At 39.5% G+C, this 23,087-nt stretch overlaps 1 protein-coding gene across 1 annotated transcript; it reads right to left on the bottom strand.

Annotated features, from left to right (window-relative positions):
- Positions 1-18,684: 18,684 nt before the first annotated feature.
- On the bottom strand, positions 18,685-19,623 carry LOC131837837 (olfactory receptor 6C2-like). The gene has a single exon (XM_059183503.1). The coding sequence runs from the start codon at positions 19,621-19,623 to the stop codon at positions 18,685-18,687; it is 939 nt and encodes a 312-aa protein (XP_059039486.1).
- Positions 19,624-23,087: the final 3,464 nt, after the last annotated feature.

Below are 23,087 nucleotides of genomic sequence, written 5' to 3'. Positions count from 1 at the left end.
GGCTGGATCCCAGGACCTTGAGATCATGACCCGAGCCGAAGGCAGAGGCTTAACCCACTGAGCCACCCAGGTGCCCCTCTCTGCCAATTATTTTAAAATTTATTTTTTATTTATTTTCAGCATAACAGTATTCATTATTTTTGCACCACACCCAGTGCTCCATGCAATCCACGCCCTCTATAATACCCACCACCTGGTACTCTGACCTCCCACCCCCACCCCTTCAAAACCCGCAGATTGTTTTTTAAGAGTCCATAGTCTCTCATGGTTGACCTCCCCTTCCAATTTCCCCCAACTCCCTTCACCTCTCTATCTCCCCATGTCCTCCATGCTATTTGTTATGCTCCACAAATAAGTGAATCCATATGATAATTGACTCTCTCTGCTTGACTTATTTCACTCAGCATAATCTCTTCCAGTCCCGTCCAGGTTGCTACAAAAGTTGGGTATTCGTCCTTTCTGATGGAGGCATAATAATTTTTTAATCAGAGTTCTTTTCTATTGAGATGTATGAGTTCCTCATATATTTTCAGCTATTCCTTCTGGGAGAGGAATAGTTATACCACAGTCTGAGCAGATGAGCCTGAGTCTTCTGAGTTCAAACAACTGGACATCATTTATGTAATGAAAACTTTGGACATCAGAGGGTAGAGTCACTCATCATAAATATTGACCCACACACTGCTTGCAAATGGACTTTGTCCCATTAGCACCCCCCTACCTATGACAGAGCACGACACAGTGCAATGTCTTTGACAGTTTCTGAATATACATAGGACAAGAAGGAACACATCAATTTCTCATACATATAGTAATGAAAATTTTAATTAGTGTAGACTGAATTGGCAAGGGGCTTCATGTGTAAGTTCACTTTAGTCTTTCTTTTCACTGTGAGTATTGCCTTAATTTTATCAGTTGAATTCAGGCACTCTTTTTCTCTAAAACAGACCAAGGTGTTTTAGCACTTGTGCATTATGGTTTAGAACAGTTGCCAGAAAGTCATGGCATCCCCAGATGGGAACTCAGAAAGAACAGGAGATGGGAAAGCATACCCAGGGAGCATGGAGATGGCCAGACAAGCAGAGAGGCTTTCTTTTCTTTGGGTTTTCTCCCCAGGGTCAGTGCCACCTCCTCCTCTACACATCTCTCAGTGTCAGAAAAGCCCTGAAGCTCAGGGACTCTTTCTTTTTCCCCTACACATGCTATTATGGCTTTGCCCCACATCACTGAGAATGTTCTTGCAACACTTCCTTGCAACCCTTCCTTGTGTCCTTCACCCAACACTTCCTTCCCCAAAGGTTTGGGTAGGATGAAACTTGGCTCCTTGTATCAAGCAAATCTATAAAAATGTCTGTGTCTCCTCTTCCTCAAAGTTTCCCAACATTCTTGGCCTTTTTATTTAAAGCAGCTGAGGTCAAGAAAGAAAAATCCTTCACTGACAGTAAATGGTCTTTCATTCAGTGGTGGCCTAGAATGTGCTTAATCTTCACCCTATACCTACTGATGATATCAAACTTCCAAAGACTTAGAACACTCATAATCCCTGAAAAGAGGATAGAGCTCCAGCCAACGGAGAGACTGTAATGAATAAAAAAGTAGCTACACTTGGGGTAAGTATAGCATAACATTCAGACATGCTGAATCACTACATTGTACACCTGAAATTAATATAATGTTGTATCTTGATGAAATCCCAATAGTTCATTTTTGCCCTTGCTTCCCTTGCCTTTGGCATTGTTCCTAGGAAGATGTTGCTGCGGCTGAGGTCGAAGAGGTTGCTGCTTGTGTTCTCCTCAAGGATTTTGATGGATTCCTTTCACACATTGAGGTCCTTCACCCATTTTGAGTCTATTTTTGTGTGTGGTGTAAGGAAATGGTTCAATTTCATTTTTCTGCATGTGGCTGTCCAATTTTCCCAGCACCATTTATTGAAGAGGCTGTCTTTTTTCCATTGGACATTCTTTCCTGCTTTGTCGAAGATTAGTTGATCATAGAGTTGAGGGTCTATTTCTTGGCTCTCTATTCTGTTCCATTGATCTATGTGTCTGTTTTTGTGCCAGTACCATGCTGTCTTGATGATGACAGCTTTGTAATAGACCTTGAAGTCCGGAATTGTGATGCCACCAACGTTAGCTTTCTTTTTCAATATCCCTTTGGCTATTCGAGGTCTTTTCTGGTTCCATATAAATTTTAGAATTATTTGTTCCATTTCTTTGAAAAAGATGGATGGTACTTTGATAGGAATTGCATTAAATGTGTAGATTGCTTTAGGTAGCATAGACATTTTCACAATATTTATTCTTCTAGTCCAGGAGCATGGAACATTTCTCCATTACTTTGTGTCTTCCTCAATTTCTTTCATGAGTACTTTATAGTTTTCTGAGTATAGATTCTGTGCCTCTTTGGTTAGGTTTATTCCTAGGTATCTTATGGTTTTGGGTGCAATTGTAAATGGGATTGACTCCTTAATTTCTCTTTCTTCTGTCTTGTTGTTGGTGTAGATAAATGCAACTGATTTCTGTGCATTGATTTTATATCCTGACACTTTACTGAATTCCTGTACAAGTTCTAGCAGTTTTGGAGTGGAGTCTTTTGGGTTTTCCACATATAGTATCATATCATCAAAAGCTTTTGGACAGCAAAGGAAACAGTTAACAAAATCAAAAGACAACTGACAGAATGGGAGAAGATATTTGCAAACGACATATCAGATAAAGGACTAGTGTCCAAGATCTATAAAGAACTTAGCAAACTCAAAACCCAAAGAACAAATAATCCAATCAAGAAATGGGCAGAGCACATGAACAGACATTTCTGCAAAGAAGACATCCAGATGGCCAACAGACACATAAAAAAGTGCTCCATATCACTCGGCATCAGGGAAATACAAATCAAAACCACAATGAGATATCACCTCACACCAGTCAGAATGGCTAAAATCAACAAGTCAGGAAATGACAGATGCTGGCGAGGATGCGGAGAAAGGGGAACCCTCCTACACTGTTGGTGGGAAAGCAAGCTGGTGCAGCCACTCTGGAAAACAGCATGGAGGTTCCTCAAAATGTTGAAAATAGAACTGCCCTATGACCCAGCAATTGCACTATTGGGTATTTACCCTAAAGATACAAACGTAGTGATCCAAAGGGGCACGTGCACCCGAATGTTTATAGCAGCAATGTCCACAATAGCCAAACTATGGAAAGAACCTAGATGTCCATCAACAGATGAATGGATCAAGAAGATGTGGTATATATACACAATGGAATACCATGCAGCCATCAAAAGACATGAAATCTTGCCATTTGCGACAACATGGATGGAACTAGAGCGTATCATGCTTAGTGAAATAAGTCAAGCAGAGAAAGACAACTATCATATGATCTCCCTGATATGAGGAAGTGGTGATGCAACATGGGGGCTTAAGTGGGTAGGAGAGGAATAAATGAAAGAAGATGGGATTGGGAGGGAGACAAACCATAAGTGACTCTTAATCTCACAAAACAAACTGAGGGTTACTGGTGGGAGGGGGTTTGGGAGAAGGGGGTGGGATTATGGACATTGGGGAGGGTATGTGCTTTGGTGAGTGCTGTGAAGTGTGTAAACCTGGTGATTCACAGACCTGTACCCCTGGGGATAAAAATATATGTTTATAAAAAATAAAAAATTATTAAAAAAATAAAATAAAATAATATATATATAATGTTGTATCAGCTACACTCAAACAAAAAAAAATTTAATAAAAAATAAAATAGTAACCCTTTTCCTGTACCCTATTTCAGTTAAAAAGTGCTTTGTAACAAGTCACCCCAAATCTTAGCATCTTAGAACATAAATTTATTATTGTTCATGATTCCAGAGGTTGACTGATATCAAGTGGGTGATTCTCGCTTGATTCCATCATTTAGTTGTAATCAGATATTAACTGGCATTGGATTGATAAGAAGGCTGGCGTGGACTGTTTATCCAAGATGGCTTCCTCAGTCATGTGTCTGATGCCACAGCTGGAATGGCTGGAAGAGATGGGCTGACAAGGCATCTCTCCAGGGTCTCTCCATGGGGTTATTTACGCTTCTTGGCAATATCAAGGTATTCACAAGGCACCTGGATTCCTCCAGGGCATGTGTTCCCAAAAAAGATGGAAGTTGCAAATCTTCTCATCTCTCTAAGTCATGCAACTCTGGTTATACCACATTCTCATGATCAAAAGCATGTTATTGACCCAACCAAATTAAAAGGGAGAGAAAAGAATTTGTAGCTTGTAATGGAGAAAATGACATTGATCCACCACAAATGATGTAATCCACCATAGCCATGAATCTGAAAATGCCTCTGTGGGCAAAATTAACTACGTACAATCAGTTCAATCTTCAAAAGTTCTACTATTTGCAGAGTCTTTGTCCTCTCACCCTCATTAGTTCACCAGATATCTGATGCTTTAAGCCAATACTTTTGGTGTTGTACCTGGCTTTCCTGGAAGTTCTTGGAACAATTACTGGTAGAGGTAGAAATCTACCAATAAACTCTAACAACTAGAAAATTACACTTCTTTGTATTGTTGGGGTTTTGTCAGTTGTCTTGTCATCATCTTTAATATGCTCACATAGAAAAGGAAAGGGAATATAATTATATTCCTAATTTCATACACATTCACATACTGTTTTATTATTTTTATTTTTTTAATTTCTTTTCAGTGTTCCCAAATTCATTGTTTGTGCACCACATCAAGAGCTCCATGCAATACATGCCCTCCTTAATACCCACCACCAGGCTCACCTAACCTCCCACCCCCCTCCCCTTCAAAACCCTCAGTTTGTTTCTCAGGGTCCACAGTCTCTCATGATCCATCTCCCCTTTCAATTTCCCCCAACTCCCTTCTCCTCTCCATCTCCCCATGTCCTCCATGTTATTCCTTATGCTCCACAAATAACTGAAACCATATGATAATTCACTCTCTCTGCTTAACTTATTTAGCATAATCTCTTCCAATCCCATCTATGTTGATACAAAAGTTGGGTATTCATCCTTTCCGATGGAGGTGTAATACACCCTTGTATATATGGACAATATCTTCTTTTTTTTTTAAGATTTTATTTATTTGACAGAGATCACAAGTAGGCAGAGAGAGAGAGAGGAAGGGAAGCAAGCTCCCCGCTGAGCAGAGAGCCCGATGCAGGGCTCCATTCCAGGACACTGAGATCATGACCTGAGCTAAAGGCAGAGGCTTTAACCTACTGAGCCACCCAGGCGCCCCTGTATGATATCTTCTTTATCCATTTGTCCATTGAAGGGCATTTTGGTTCCTTCCACAGTTTGGCAACTGTGGCCATTGCTTCTATGAATATTGAGCTACAGATGGCCCTTCTTTTCACTACATTCACTACATTCACTACATTGCCCAATAGGGCAATTGCAGGGTCATAAGGAAGTTCTATTTTTAACTTCTTAAGGAATCTCCACACTGTTTTCCAAAGTAGCTGCACCAACTTATATTCCCACCAGCAGCATAAGAGGGTTCCCCTTTCTCCACATTCTTTCCAACACTTGTTGTTTACTGTCTTGCTAATTTTGACCATTCTGACTGCTGTAAGGCGGTATCTCAGTGTGGTTTTGATTTGAATCTCCCTGAGGACTAGTGATGATGAACATTTTTTCATGTCTGTTAGTCATTTGTATGTCTTCTTTAGATAACTATCTGTTCATGTCTTCTGCCCATTTTTTGATATGATTATCTGTTTTGTGCGTGTTGAGTTTGAGAAGTTCTTTATAGATCTTGGATATCAGCCCTTTGTACTCTCATTTGCGAATATCTTCTCCCATTCTGTGGGTTGCCTCTTTGTTTTGTTGACTGTTTCCTTTGCTGTGCAGAAGGCGTTTGATCTTGATGAAGTCCCAAAATTTCATTTTTTCTTTTGTTTCCTTTGCCTTTGGAGACATATCTTGAAAGAAGTTGCTGTGGCTGATGTCAAAGAGGTTACTGCCTAGGTTTTCCTCTAGGATTCTGATGGATTCCTGTCTCACATTGAGGTCTTTTATCCATTTCAAGTTTATCCTTGTGTATGGTATAAGAGAATGGTCAAGTTTCATTCTTCTACACATAGCTGTCCAATTTTCCCGGCACCATTTATTGAAGAGACGTTCTTTTTTCCACTGCATATTTTTTCCTGCTTTATTATTTGACCATAAAGTTGAGGGTCCATATCTGGGCTCTCTATTCTATTCCACTGGTCTATGCATCTGTTTTTGTGCTGGTGCCATGCTGTCTTGGTGATCACAGCTTTGTAGTAAAGCCTGAAATCAGGCAACATGATGCCTCCAGTTTTGTTTTTCTTTTTCAAAATTTCCTTAGCAATTCAGGGTCTCTTATGATTCCATACAAATTTTTGGATTATTTGCTCCAGGTCTTTGAAAAATACTGGTGGAATTTTTATCAGAATGGCATTAAAAGTATAGATTGCTCTAGGCAGTATAGACATTTTAACGTTTATTCTTCTGATCCATGAGCATGGAATGGTCTTCCATCTTTCATTTCATTTCATGAGTGTTCTGTAGTTCCTTGAGTACAGATACTTTACCTCTTTGGTTAGGTTTACTCCCAGGTATCATATCGTTCTTGGTGCCATAGTAAATGGAATCAATTCTCTAATTTCCCTTTCTGTATTTTCATTGTTAGTGTATAAGAAAGCAACTGATTTCTGTACAATAATTTTGTGTCCTGCCACATTACTGAATTGCTGTATGAGTTCTAGTAGTTTGGGGGTGAAGGGATCAGGAGGAGGACTGGAACAAACAGCTTAGAAGCCATGAAAACAGAATTAGGGAAATAAATGATGCCATGAAATGTTCAATGTCAGAATTATTGGAATCCTTGAGGACAAAGAGAAAAAAGACTAGAGGATATAGTTCAACAAATTCTCCATGAAATTTTTCCCAATCTGGGGAATGGAACCAGTGTTCATGTCCTAGATTCAGAAAGATCTTCCCCAAAGATCATAGAATCTAGGAAGACCTTGAGACACCTGATTGCAAAACTGATGAATCATAATTTTATACAGGAGCTCTTGAGAGTAGCTGGGGGAAGAGATTCCTTACGTACAGAGGAAGGCCCATCAGAATAATGTCAGACCTGTCCGCAGAAACCTGGCAAGCCAGAAGGCGCTGGCAAGAAATATTCAGGGCACTAAATGAAAAGAACATACAGCCAAGAATGCTTTATCCAGCATGGCTGACATTTAAAATGGATGGAGAGATTAAGAGCTTCCAAGACTGGCAAGATTTAAAAGAATATGTGACTGGGATCCCTGGGTGGCTCAGTGGGTTAAAGTCTCTGCCTTCAGCTCAGGTCATGATCCCAGGGTCCTGGGATCGAGCCCTGCATTGGACTCTGCTCAGTGGGGAGCCTGCTTCCTCCTCTCTCTCTCTGCCTGCCTCTCTGCCTACTTGTGTTCTCTCTGTCAAATATGGATCCTTAACTCTATGGTCAAATAATATCTGTGAAATAAATAAATAAAATCTTTAAAAAAAGAATATGTGACCACCAAGCCACATTACAAGAAATATTAAGGGGGGTTCTATAAAAGAAGAAAGAACCCAAGAGTGTCATAGAACATAAATTTATGGAGAAAATCTATAGAAAGAAGGACTTCACAGGTAACACAATGTCAATAAAAACATATCTCTCAATAATCACTCTCAGTGTGAACAGCCTAAACACTCCCATAAAACACCACGGGGCTTCAGATTGGATAAAACAACAGTACCTGTCCATATATTGTCTACAAGAGACACATTTTGAACCTAAAGTTACATCCAGACTTAAAGTGAAGTGATGGAGAAGCATCTTTCATGCCAATGGGCCTCTAAAGAAGGCTGGGGTAGTGATTCTCATATCAGATAAATTAGATTTTAAACTAAAGACTGTAGTCATAGATACAGAAGGACACTACATCATTCTTAAAGAGTCTATCCACCAAGAAGATCTAACAATTGTAACTATTTATGCCCCTAATATGGGAGCAGCCAACTACATAAGACAACTGTTAATCAAGATAAAGAGTCATATTGATGTGAATACATTAATAGTAGGGGATTTTTAAAAAGATTTTATTTATTTATTTGAGAAAGAGATCACAAGTAGGCAGAGAGAGGCAGAGAGAGAGGAAGGGAAGCAGGCTTTCTGCCTAGCAGAGAGCCCAATGTGGGGCTCGATCCCAGGACCCAGGGATCATGACCTAAGCTGAAGGCAGAGGCTTTAACCCACTGAGCCACCCAGGTGCCCCAATAGTAGGGGATCTTAAGACACCACTCTCAGTAATGGACAGATCATCCAAGCAGAAAATCTATAAATAAACAAGATCATTGAATGACACATTGGACCAGATGGACCTCATAAATATATACAGAACATTACACCCTGAAACACAGAATACTCATTCTTCTTTTTTTTTTCGGTCTTTTTTTTTTTATTTCTTTTCAGCATAACAGTATTCATTGTTTTTGCACCACACCCAGTGCTCCATGCAATCCGTGCCCCCTCTAATACCCACCACCTGGTTCCCCCCAACCTCCCATCCCCCGCCCCTTCAAAACCCGCAGATTGTTTTTCAGAGTCCATAGTCTCTCATGGTTCACCTCCCCTTCCAATTAACCTCAACTCCCTTCTCCTCTCCATCTCCCCTTTTCCTCCATGTTATTTGTTATGCTCCACAAATAAGTGAAACCATATGATAACTGACTCTCTGCTTGACTTATTTCACTCAGCATTGTCTCTTCCAGTCCTGTCCATGTTGATAAAAAGTTGGGTATCCATCCTTTCTGATGGAGGCATAATACTCCATAGTGTATATGGACCACATCTTCCTTATCCATTCATCCGTTGAAGGGCATCTTGGTTCTTTCCACAGTTTGGTGACCGTAGCCATTGCTGCTATAAACGTTGGGGTACAGATGGCCCTTCTTTTCACGACATCTGTATCTTTGGGGTAAATACCCAGTAAGTGCAATTGCAGGGTCATAAGGAAGCTCTATTTTTAATTTCTTGAGGAATCTCCACACTGTTCTCCAAAGTGGCTGCACCAACTTGCATTCGCACTAACAGTGGAAGAGGGTTCCCCTTTCTCCACATCCTCTCCAACACATGTTTCCTGTCTTGTTAATTTTGGCCATTCTAACTGGTGTAAGGTGGTATCTTAATGTGGTTTGTGGTTTTAATTTAAATCTCCCTGATGGCTAGTGATGATGAACATTTTTTCATGCATCTGATAGTCATTTGTATGTCTTTTTTTTTTTTAAATCAAACAAAAAGAAACTTTATTCGAGAATGGTCAAGAGGAAAAGAAGGTCCTTATTGTAATGATAAAGAGGTCAAACCATCAATAAGATATTACAATTGTAAACATTTGTGCACCCAACATCAGAGCACCTAAATATATAAAGCAATTATTAACAGAACAAAAGAAGAAATATATAGCAATACAATAACAGTTGGAAACCTTAATACCTATTCTAAGCTCTAATAGTGGAAAGACCATCCAAACAGAACTGATAAGAAAACAGTAGATTTGAACAATACTACAGACCTTGCAAGACCTAACAGACATATGCATTACATTCCATCCAACAACAGCTGAATACACAATTTTTCTTATTTCTTTTCAGCATAACAGTATTCATTGTTTTTGCACCACACCCAGTGCTCCATGCAATACGTGCCCTCCCTAATACCCACCACCTTGTTCCCCCAACCTCCCAGCCCCACCCCTTCAAGACCCTCAGGTTGATTTTCAGAGTCCATAGTCTCTCATGGTTCACCTCCCCTTCCAATTACCCTCAACTCCCTTCTCCTCTCCACCTCCCCATGTCCTCCATGTTATTTGTTATGCTCCACAAATAAGTGAAACCATATGATAATTGACTCTCTCTGCTTGACTTATTTCACTCAGCATCATCTCTTCCAGTCCCCTCCATGTTGCTACAAAAGTTGGGTATTCATCCTTTCTGATGGAGGCATAATACTCCATAGTGTATATGGACCACATCTTCCTTATCCATTTGTCCATTGAAGGGCATTTGGTTCTTTCCACAGTTTGGCGACCGTAGCCATTGCTGCTATAAACGTTGGGGTACAGATGGCCCTTCTTTTCACGACATCTGTATCTTTGGGGTAAATACCCAGGAGTGCAATGGCAGGGTCATAGGGAAGCTCTATTTTTAATTTCTTGAGGAATCTCCACACTGTTCTCCAAAGCACATTCTTCTTGAGCGCACATGGAACTTTCTCCAGAATAGACCACATACTGGGTCACAAATCAGGGCTCAACTGATACCAAAAGATTGAGATTATTCCCTGCATATTCTCAGACCACAATGCTTTGAAACTGGAACTCAACCACAAGAAAAAATTTGGAAGGAATTCAAACACCTGGAAGCTAAAGACCACCTTGCTTAAGAATGTTTGGATCAGGAGGAGTCAAGATGGCGGAGAAGTAGCAGGCCGAGACTACTTCAGCTAGCCAGAGATCAGCTAGATAGCTTATCTAAAGATTGCAAACACCTGAAAATCCATCGGCAGATCGAAGAGAAGAACAGCAATTCTGGAAACAGAAAACAACCACTTTCTGAAAGGTAGGACCGGCGGAGAAGTGAATCCAAAGCGACGGGAAGATAGACCCCGGGGGGAGGGGCCGGCTCCCGGCAAGCGGCGGAGCAACCGCGCACAAAATCAGGACTTTTAAAAGTCTGTTCCGCTGAGGGACATCGCTCCAGAGGCTACCCGGGGCAAAGCCCACACGGGGTCAGCGTGGCCTCAGGTCCCGCAGGGTCACAGAAGGATCGGGGGTGTCTGAGTGTCGCAGAGCTTGCGGGTATTGGAACAGGAAAGCCGGCTACAGAGACGGAGCCGACAGTAAACTCGCGCTTGGGGTGAACTTGAACCAGTCGCAGGCTCGGTGAGCTCGGAGCGCGGCCGGAGGTCAGGCAGACGGGAGTAACTGGGCGCGGTTCTCTGAGCGCGCACTGAGGAGTGTGGCCCTGGGCTCTCGGCTCCTCCGGGCCGGAGACCAGGAGGCCGCCATTTGTATTCTCGTCCTCCAGAACTCTACGGAAAGCGCTTAGGGAAAAAAAGCTCCTGAAAGCAAACCCGAGCGGATTACTCACCCTGGCCCCGGGTAAGGGTGGTGCAATTCCGCCTGGGGCAAAGACACTTGAGAATCACTACAACAGGCCCCTCCACCAGAAGATCAACAAGAAATGCAGCCGAGACAAGGTAACCTACCAAAGAGTGCGGTTTCAATACCAAGGAGAGCAGCAGAATTCTAGAGGAGGAGAAAGCAAAGCACGGAACTCATGGCTTTTGCCCTGTGATTTTTTTTAGTCTTGCGGTTAATTTAATTTTTTTCTTTTACATTTTTGTTTTTTTTTCTCGCCATCGGGTAAAATTTTTTTTTTAACTGTTACCTTTTTCTTTTTTAACGATTTTTTACTAGTTTATCTAATACATATATTTTTTCTTTTTTATATTTTTCTTAGGTGTTTTCTTTTTTTTTAAATTCTTTTCTTTTTTTTTCTTTCTTTCTTTTTTCTTTTTTTTTTTTCTTCCTTTTTGAACCTCTTTTTATCCCCTTTCTCCCCCCAAACGATTTGGGATCTCTTCTAATTTGGTTAAAGCATATTTTCCTGGGGTTGTTGCCACCCTTTTAGTATTTTACTTGCCCCCTCATATACTCTTCTCTGGACAAAATGACAAGACGGAAAAATTCAACACAAAAAAAAAAGAACAAGAGGCAGTACCGAAGGCTAGGGAGCTAATCAATACAGACATTGGTAATATGTCAGATCTAGAGTTCAGAATGACAATTCTCAAGGTTCTAGCCGGGCTCGAAAAAGGCATGGAAGATATTAGAGAAACCCTCCCGAGAGATATAAAAGCCCTTTCTGGAGAAATAAAAGAACTAAAATCTAACCAAGTTGAAATCAAAAAAGCTATTAATGAGGTGCAATCAAAAATGGAGGCTCTCACTGCTAGGATAAATGAGGCAGAAGAAAGAATTAGTGATATAGAAGACCAAATGACAGAGAATAAAGAAGCTGAGCAAAAGAGGGACAAACAGCTACTGGACCACGAGGGGAGAATTCGAGAGATAAGTGACACCATAAGACGAAACAACATTAGAATAATTGGGATTCCAGAAGAAGAAGAAAGAGAGAGGGGAGCAGAAGGTATACTAGAGAGAATTATTGGGGAGAATTTCCCCAATATGGCAAAGGGAACAAGCATCAAAATTCAGGAGGTTCAGAGAACGCCCCTCAAAATCAATAAGAATAGGCCCACACCCCGTCACCTAATAGTAAAATTTACAAGTCTCAGTGACAAAGAGAAAATCCTGCAAGCAGCCCGGGAAAAGAAGTCTGTAACATACAATGGTGAAAATATTAGATTGGCAGCTGACTTATCCACAGAGACCTGGCAGGCCAGAAAGAGCTGGCATGATATTTTCAGAGCACTAAATGAGAAAAACATGCAGCCCAGAATACTATATCCAGCTAGGCTATCATTGAAAATAGAAGGAGAGATTAAAAGCTTTCAGGACAAACAACAACTGAAAGAATTTGCAAACACCAAACCAGCTCTACAGGAAATCTTGAAAGGGATCCTCTAAGCAAAGAGAGAGCCTACAAGTGGTAGATCAGAAAGGAAGAGAGACCATATACAGTAACAGTCACCTTACAGGGAATACAGTGGCACTAAATTCATATCTCTCAATAGTTACCCTGAATGTTAATGGGCTAAATGCCCCTGTCAAAAGACACAGGGTATCAGAATGGATAAAAAAACAAAACCCATCTATATGTTGCCTCCAAGAAATTCATTTTAAACCCGAAGACACCTCCAGATTTAAAGTGAGGGGGTGGAAAAGAATTTACCATGCTAATGGACATCAGAAGAAAGCAGGAGTGGCAATCCTTATATCAGATCAATTAGATTTTAAGCCAAAGACTATAATAAGAGATGAGGAAGGACACTATATCATACTCAAAGGGTCTGTCCAACAAGAAGATTTAACAATTTTAAATATCTATGCCCCCAACGTGGGAGCAGCCAACTATATAAACCAATTAATAACAAAATCAAAGAAACACATCAACAATAATACAATAATAGTAGGGGACTTTAACACTCCCCTCACTGAAATGGACAGATCATCCAAGCAAAAGATCAGCAAGGAAATAAAGGCCTTAAACGACACACTGGACCAGATGGACATCACAGATATATTCAGAACATTTCATCCCAAAGCAACAGAATACACATTCTTCTCTAGTGCACATGGAACATTCTCCAGAATAGATCACATCCTAGGTCCTAAATCAGGACTCAACCAGTATCAAAAGATTGGGATCATTCCCTGCATATTTTCAGACCACAATGCTCTAAAGCTAGAACTCAACCACAAAAGGAAGTTTGAAAAGAACCAAAATACATGGAGACTAAACAGTATCCTTCTAAAGAATGAATGGGTCAACCGGGAAATTAAAGAAGAATTGAAAAAAATCATGGAAACAAATGATAATGAAAATACAACGGTTCAAAATCTGTGGGACACAACAAAGGCAGTCCTGAGAGGAAAATATATAGCGGTACAAGCCTTTCTCAAGAAACAAGAAAGGTCTCAGGTACACAATCTAACCCTACACCTAAAGAAGCTGGAGAAAGAACAAGAAAGAAACCCTAAGCCCAGCAGGAGAAGAGAAATCATAAAGATCAGAGCAGAAATCAATGAAATAGAAACCAAAAAAGCAATAGAACAAATCAACGAAAGTAGGAGCTGGTTCTTTGAAAGAATTAATAAAATTGATAAACCCCTGGCCCGACTTATCAAAAAGAAAAGAGAAAGGACCCAAATAAATAAAATCATGAATGAAAGAGGAGAGATCACAACTAACACCAAAGAAATACAAACTATTATAAGAACATACTATGAGCAACTCTACGGCAATAAATTTGACAATCTGGAAGAAATGGATGCATTCCTAGAAACATATAAACTACCACAACTGAACCAGGAAGAAATAGAAAGCCTGAACAGACCCATAACCAGTAAGGAGATTGAAACAGTCATTAAAAATCTCCAAACAAACAAAAGCCCAGGGCCAGACGGCTTCCTGGGGGAATTCTACCAAACATTTAAAGAAGAACTAATTCCTATTCTCCTAAAACTGTTCCAAAAAATAGAAATGGAAGGAAAACTTCCAAACTCATTTTATGAGGCCAGCATCACCTTGATCCCAAAACCAGACAAGGATCCCACCAAAAAAGAGAGCTATAGACCAATATCCTTGATGAACACAGATGCGAAAATACTCAACAAAATACTAGCCAATAGGATTCAACAGTACATTAAAAAGATTATTCACCACGACCAAGTGGGATTTATTCCAGGACTGCAAGGTTGGTTCAACATCCGCAAATCAGTCAATGTGATACAACACATCAATAAAAGTAAGAACAAGAACCATATGATACTCTCTATAGATGCGGAAAAAGCATTTGACAAAGTACAGCATCCCTTCCTGATCAAAACTCTTCAAAGTGTAGGGATAGAGGGCACATACCTCAATATCATCAAAGCCATCTATGAAAAACCCACCGCAAATATCATTCTCAATGGAGAAAAACTGAAAGCTTTTCCGCTAAGGTCAGGAACACGGCAGGGATGTCCATTATCACCACTGCTATTCAACATAGTACTAGAGGTCCTAGCCTCAGCAATCAGACAACAAAAGGAAATTAAAGGCATCCAAATCGGCAAAGAAGAAGTCAAATTATCACTCTTCGCAGATGATATGATACTATATGTGGAAAACCCAAAAGACTCCACTCCAAAACTGCTAGAACTTATACAGAATTCAGTAAAGTGTCAGGATATAAAATCAATGCACAGAAATCAGTTGCATTTCTCTACACCAACAGCAAGACAGAAGAAAGGGAAATTAAGGAGTCAATCCCATTTACAATTGCACCCAAAACCATAAGATACCTAGGAATAAACCTAACCAAAGAGACACAGAATCTATACTCAGAAAACTATAAAGAACTCATGAAAGAAATTGAGGAAGACACAAAGAAATGGAAAAATGTTCCATGCTCCTGGACTGGAAGAATAAATATTGTGAAAATGTCTATGCTACCTAAAGCAATCTACACATTTAATGCAATTCCTATCAAAGTACCATCCATCTTTTTCAAAGACATGGAACAAATAATTCTAAAATTTATATGGAACCAGAAAAGACCTCGAATAGCTAAAGGGATATTGAAAAAGAAAGCCAACGTTGGTGGCATCACAATCCCGGACTTCAAGCTCTATTACAAAGCTGTCATCAGCAAGACAGCATGGTACTGGCACAAAAACAAACACATAAGTCAATGGAACAGAATAGAGAGCCCAGAAATAGACTCTCAACTCTATGGTCAACTAATCTTCGACAAAGCAGGAAAGAATGTCCAATGGAAAAAAGACAGCCTCTTCAATAAATGGTGCTGGGAAAATTGGACAGCCACATGCAGAAAAATGAAATTGGACCATTTCCTTACACCACACACAAAAATAGACTCAAAAATGGATGAAGGACCTCAATGTGCGAAAGGAATCCATCAAAATCCTTGAGGAGAACACAGGCAGCAACCTCTTCGACCTCATCCGCAGCAACATCTTCCTAGGAACAACGCCAAAGGCAAGGGAAGCAAGGGCAAAAATGAACTATTGGGATTTCATCAAGATCAAAAGCTTTTGCACAGCAAAGGAAACAGTTCACAAAATCAAAAGACAACTGGCAGAATGGGAGAAGATATTTGCAAACGACATATCAGATAAAGGACTAGTGTCCAGAATCTATAAAGAACTTAGCAAACTCAACACCCAAAGAACAAATAATCCAATCAAGAAATGGGCAGAGGACATGAGCAGACATTTCTGCAAAGAAGACATCCAGATAGCCAACAGACACATGAAAAAGTGCTCCATATCACTCGGCATCAGGGAAATACAAATCAAAACCACAATGCGATATCACCTCACACCAGTCAGAATGGCTAAAATCAACAAGTCAGGAAATGACAGATGCTGGCGAGGATGCGGAGAAAGGGGAACCCTCCTACACTGTTGGTGGGAATGCAAGCTGGTGCAACCTCTCTGGAAAACAGCATGGAGGTTCCTCAAAATGTTGAAAATAGAACTGCCCTATGACCCGGCAATTGCACTATTGGGTATTTACCCTAAAGATACAAACGTAGTGATCCAAAGGGGCACGTGTACTCGAATGTTTATAGCAGCAATGTCCACAATAGCCAAACTATGGAAAGAACCTAGATGTCCATCAACAGATGAATGGATCAAGAAGATGTGGTATATATACACAATGGAATACTATGCAGCCATCAAAAGAAATGAAATCTTGCCATTTGCGACAACATGGATGGAACTAGAGCGTATCATGCTTAGCAAAATAAGTCAAGTGGAGAAAGACAACTATCATATGATCTCCCTGATATGAGGAAGTGGTGATGCAACATGGGGGCTTAAGTGGGTACGAGAAGAATAAATGAAAGAAGATGGGATTGGGAGGGAGACAAACCATAAGTGACTCTTAATCTCACAAAACAAACTGAGGGTTGCTGGGGGGAGGGGGTTTGGGAAAAGGGGGTGGTATTATGGACATTTGGGAGGGTATGTGTTTTGGTGAGTGCTGTGAAGTGTGTAAACCTGGTGATTCACAGACCTGTACCCCTGGGGATAAAAATATATGTTTATAAAAAATAAAAAATTATATTAAAAAAAATAAAAAGAATGTTTGGATCAACCAAGGAATCAAAGAAGAACTTAAACAATTCATGGAAACCAATGAGAATGAAGACACTTCAGTCCAAAACCTATGGGATACAACAAAGATGGTTCTAAGGGGGAAATATATAGCCATCCACGCCTCCCTCAAAGAAATTGAAAAATCCAGAATACACCAGCTCTCTTTACACCTTAAAGAACTGGAGAATCAACAACAAATTAAGCCAACTCCACACACAAGAAGGGAAATAATGAAGATTAGAGCAGAGATCAATGAGATAGAAACTAGAGATACAGTAGAATGCATCAACAAAACTAGAAGCTGGTTTTCTTGAAAGAATCAATAAGATCAATAAACCACTGGTCAAACTAATCCAAAAGACAATAGAGAGGACCCCAATTAATAAAATTATGAATGAAAAGGAAGAGATCACATACTGTTTATTTTGAGACACGATAGACAAGCCCGAAATGAAGACTGCTTTACATCCTGAAAATCAGTGTAGCTATCCCCTTGAGAAGGAAAGACACTTCAAAACAGATTGCATTGCAAGGAGGGGAAAGCAGTAACACGTCCAGAACAGTTTTGACATGAAAAACTAATGACTAATGAACATTAGAGACAACTTAAGTAGAGCTGACTGAGTTTCAGATTATGAGGAGATATAATCAGTTGCACAGGAGTAAAGAAATGCCCATTTCATAATACTGGATCCTTCATCATTCTTTATTAGATGTTCTTCCAAACTTTCTTTAATGCCTGTCAAAACTTGCCATTTTCAGTGGCTTCAATTTCCACCCATATTCTGATAATATACCTTTTTTTTAATTTTTAATTTTTTATAAACATATATTTTTATCCCCAGGGGTACAGGTCTGTGAATCACCAGATTTACACACTTCACAGCACTCACCAAAGCACATACCCTCCCCAATGTCCATAATCCCACCCCCTTCTCCCAAAACCCCTCCCCCCAGCAACCCTCAGTTTGTTTTGTGAGATTAAGAGTCACTTATGGTTTGTCTCCCTCAATGTCTATAGCAGCAATGTCCACAACAGCCATACTATGGAAAGAACCTAGATGTCCATCAACAGATGAATGATAATATACCTTTTAATTTGAGTTCTCAGTATGCTGTTCTACTATTTCTATAAATGAAATACCAATATTTTCACAATGTCACAAAAAGACTGCTTTACTTATTTCTCAGGGGTTCAACAAATCTCTGTCTAAATAAATAAATAAAATCTTTTTTTAAAGACCATTTGGTTATATCTTTGTTTATGTAATGATTTTTCATACATGTTTTAATAAGTTCTGATTAGAAGAGGCAAGGATGACTATAGAATTTTCTTCAAATCCACATGATTATTGTGAGACAGGATTAACAAAACAGAGTTGAAGGTGAAGGGAGCTTATTTTTCCAGCATTCTTATCCTCTTGAAAAGAGAAAATACTTTGAAAGAGGTAGTGTTACAAGGAGGGAAAAACAGTGACATGAATGGAATAGATTCAACACACAAGACTAATGACTAATGTATACCTGATAAGACTAAAAAGAGTTGACTGAAATATAGATTAGGAAGACACAGAAGTTCCAGAAAAGTTAGAAGTATCTATCTGCATAATGCTGGGTCCATCACAATTTTTCCTTAGATTCTCTTCTAAATTTCCTTTATTATTCCTCTATATTGAGAACTAAAATTCCTCAAAGTTGAGAACTACACAACTCTCCTCATTCAATTTCCACCTATATGCTGAATTGATATACCATTTGTAATATATGGTTTCATATTGATATAGGATAAGTTGTTTCTTGTTTTAATTTAAACTCCCAATATGAAAATCTAATATTTCTCTGAAAGAGATGCAAGTCTTTTAAGGGTATCATGGAAAGACTGTTTTACTTGTTTATTTCTCAGGGTATAAATGAAAGGGTTCAACAAAGGGGCAACAGATATAGTGAGCAGAGAAACTGCCTTATTAATGGCCACTTCATCCTTAACTGAAGGCTTGACATACATAAATATGCAGCTGCCATACGTGATGGAAACCACAATCATGTGGGAAGAACAGGTGGAAAAGGCTTTTTTCCTCTGCTGGACAGAGGGTAATCTTAGAATTGTCCTAATGATGTATATGTATGACAGAACTATACACACAAGGGTCATTATGAAGGTCAAAACAGCACAGACTATAACCAGCTGCTCTATAGGCCAAGTATCTGAACATGAATTCTTCAGTAATGGAGAAGCATCACAATAAAAATGGTCAATAACAGAGTCACAGAATTCCAGATGGAGACTCAAACCAAGGAGTGGAAGGATAATCAATAAGGCGGATACCCAACAACTGAGGATGAGATTCCTGCAGACTCTGTTGTCCATGATGGTCACATAATACAGGGGTTTGCAGATAGCCACGTAGCGATCGTAAGACATCACAGCCAAGAGAAAAAAATCTGTAGCTGCAAAGAGGACAATAAAAAAGATTTGGCTGAAGCAAGCCTTGATGGTGATGGTTCTGTCCCCACTTGATATGGCATACAGGTATGGGGGGACACAGGCGGTTGTGAATGAGATTTCTAATAAAGAGAAATTTTGAAGAAAAAAATACATAGCTGTTTTTAAATGAGAATCCACCAAGATGAGAGAAATTATGGTCAGATTCCCAATTACGCTTAACATATATGAGATAAACAGAAAGATAAAAAAAAAAATCTCTAGCTGTGGGTCATTTGTCAAACCCAGTAATATGAACATGGTTACTGCTGAATGGTTTCTCATCACTGGCTTCACACCACTGCCCAATCTTCATGTAAAAGTCACAGAAATTGGATCTGAGGAGCAATGTCAAAATATGACAGGATCAGACAGTTTCTACCAGTGCCAAGCAAACTAAATTACATGCATTTCTTCTGTATCATGATAATCAGGTTTTGATGAGATAATTTTCTCAACTCTACTGAAATATACTACTGGGAAGCTCAGCTTATGGGGAGTTTTCTTGAAAATTACTGCTATTGCCATTGTTTTTTTAAATATTCCAGGGTCTCCCAATTCACAGCACGTTTCGTGTTTTTTTTTTTTTTTCCTTTTCAGTGTTCCAGCCAGTGTTCCATGCAATACGTGCCCTCCTTAATACCCACCACCAGGCTCTCCCAACCCCCACTCCCTTCCCCTTCAAAACCCTCAGTTTGCTTCTCAGAGTCTGAAGTCTCTCATGGTTCATGTCTCCCTCCAATTTCTCCCAACTCACTTCTCCTCTCCATCTCCCCATGTCCTCCGTGTTATTCCTTATGCTCCACAAGTAAGTGAAGCCATATGATAATTGATTCTCTCTGCTTGACTTATTTCACTCAGCATCATCTCTTCCAGTCCCATTCATGTTGATACAAAAGTTAAATATTCATCTTTTCTGATGGAGGCATACTACTCCATAGTATATACGGACCACATCTTCTTTATTCATTTGTCTGTTGAAGGGCATCTTGGCTCTTTCCACAGTTTGGTGACTGTGGTCATTGCTGCTATGAACATTGGGGTACAGATGGCCCTTCTTTTCACTATGTCTGTATCTTTGGGGTAAATACTCAATAGTGCAATTGCAGGGTCATAGGAAAGCTCTATTTTTAATTTCTTAAGAAATCTCCATACTGTTTTCCAAAGTGGATGCACCAACTTGCATTCCCACCTACAGTGTAAGAAGGTTCCCCTTTCTCCACAACCTCCAACACATGTTGTTTCCTGTCTTGCTAATTTTGGCCATTCTAACTGGTGTAAGGTGGTATCTCAATGTGGTTTTGATTTGAATCTCCCTGATGGCTAGTGATGATGAACATTTTTTCATGTGTCTATTGGCCATTTGCATGTCTTCTTTGGAGAAGAGTCTGTTCATGTCTTCTGCCCATTTTTTGACATGATTTTCTGTTTTGTGTGTGTTGAGTTTGAGGAGTTCTTTATAGATCTTCGATATCAGCCCTTCCTCTGTACTGTCATTTGTGAATATCTTCTCCCATTCTGTGGGTTGCCTCTTTGTTTTGTTGACTGCTTCCTTTGCTGTGCAGAAGCTTTTGATCTTGGTGAAGCCCCAAAAGTTCATATTTAATTCAATTTAAACCCATGCTTTAGTTGAAATTTACCCTATTAGGACAAGAGATGAGCATCTTTGAGCTGTACTTTGATGGGTTGTAGGGTCTCTTTAATCCAAAACTTGTATTCAGAAGAACAGTATTCACAAGCTAAATCCTAAAATTCCTTTGTTTCATGTTGTGGTAACTGATAAAATGCAAAATATTTGGAGGATGTTGGCTATGCCCTACCAAGATTCTCCAGATTGCTCTCCTAGTAAACTAGGCATAATTTAAAGGTCAAGTTAGATTTCTTCCAGAAAATAGTCCTTCAGTGGCCCTTTCTCCAGACTTTTTCTAAGTGCCCTTGTAATTCCTTTATTTTCCTTATATGTGCTCAGCAGAAAGGGCTTTGAGCAGAGAGGGCTATTATGCTAAAATAATATAATTTGAAAACCATGGGTAAAAAGTACAAAGAGCTGAAGGCTACCAAGCAAATACTTTGATTTCCCTCCTTCATGACAACTTAAGTGTGATACATGTTTCAATAATACAGACATATTAATTGTATGGACCTTTGAACAGTACGGGATCAAGTCATTTCTCTGTCATCTACTAGATGAGTGACCTTAGGCAAGTCATTTAATCTGTCTGTACTCCCAGTTCCTAATATGAAGTGGAGTTAACAGGAATAGTACAGCCTAAGGTCATTGTGACATTTAACTGAGTAATATCAACTCCTATCCTGTACAAATTTACTATGGTGCTTTGCCAGGTTACAGACATCATGATAGAAAAGGGGACATTAATTTAAGTTTATGAGACAAACAGTTGACAAATAGGATATACAGTACTGAAAAATGGGGGATATAAAACAATGGAATGCTTACCAGTGGTAATTGAGACATATGGGATATAAATACATAGATAGACACTGGATAGATAAATAAGACAGAAATAGGCAAGAAGGAGAGGTCTGGAGGGTGATTAGAAAGTTGTTTCAGGGCCATCTGGGTGGCTCAGTCAGTGAAGTGTCCGGCTCTTGATTTCTGCTCAGGTCATGATCTCAAAATCATGAGATCAAGCCCCACCTTGGGCTCCACAATTAAGATTCTCTCTCCTTCTCCCTTCTGATTCCCCCACACACCCACTAATGCACACTCTGTCTTCTCTCAGAAAAAAAAGAAATAGGGGTGCCTGGATGACACAGTCAGTTAAGCCTCCCACTACTGGTTTTGACTCAGGTGCTGAGCTCTGGGTCATGAGCTCAAACCCCATGACGGTCTCTGCACATGGACTGGAGTCTGTTTGGGACTCTCTCTGCCCTTCCCGCTCATTCTCTCTCTCTCTTTCAATCTCTCTCTCATAAATAAATAAATAAATCTTTTTTAATAATAAAATTCATTTCTGTGTGTCAATCAAATCACTATACATAAAATTGTACCAACTTAATAATGCATAAAATGGTCCTGCCCCCATTTTTGATCTGGTGAAGGTTGGCTGAAAAATACCCCAGTATTTACCTTTGATATTCTTCATTGTTTCACCACAAAGCTATACTTCAAATGACCTTAGTGAGCCTCACAAAAACTTACTAACAGGATCAACTAAGTGTATTCCTAGCCCCTTGACCCCAAGAACCTATACTCACCATATAAGTACACATACAGTTTCTGAATTTATAAAAAAAAAAACCATTCTAATTTAAAATTTGGAAATATTTCTATGCTGGGAAACTGAAAGAAAGATAATAATTTTTTTAGAGAGCAAAGAGGAGTTAAGGAGCCTCTCTAGTTCTGCAGAGTGGATGTTCTGATTTTCTCTGGACGAACAAGTTTTTACACTTACAAGCCTGTTTATTTCCTCCATCCACAACACACACGCTGAAAACTACTTTAAAAAGTCCTTGGAGGCCCTGATTCAAGTGCCTCTAATGAACTTAAAGTGTAATTTACTTTTCCTAAGAAAATCCTAAGCCAAACACAATGGGAATAATGTCCTTAGAGAGAAAAAGATGCAATAATAGCAACACAGTCCAAACATAAAATAAGATTCCACTGACAAATTAGAAATCAGCTCTTAATTATTTGTTAACACAATATGTGTACATTGCAGTGAGTAAAAAGATAGCCCTCTTATCTAAAATTACATATGTAATAAATATTTAATATAGAAAAATTC

This window comes from Mustela lutreola, chromosome 8 (assembly GCF_030435805.1).
Source record: "Mustela lutreola isolate mMusLut2 chromosome 8, mMusLut2.pri, whole genome shotgun sequence".
In the NCBI taxonomy this organism is placed as follows: Eukaryota; Metazoa; Chordata; class Mammalia; order Carnivora; family Mustelidae; genus Mustela; species Mustela lutreola.
The sequence above is the reverse complement of the archived record's forward strand: the minus strand, read 5'-3'. Positions and strand labels throughout refer to the sequence as shown.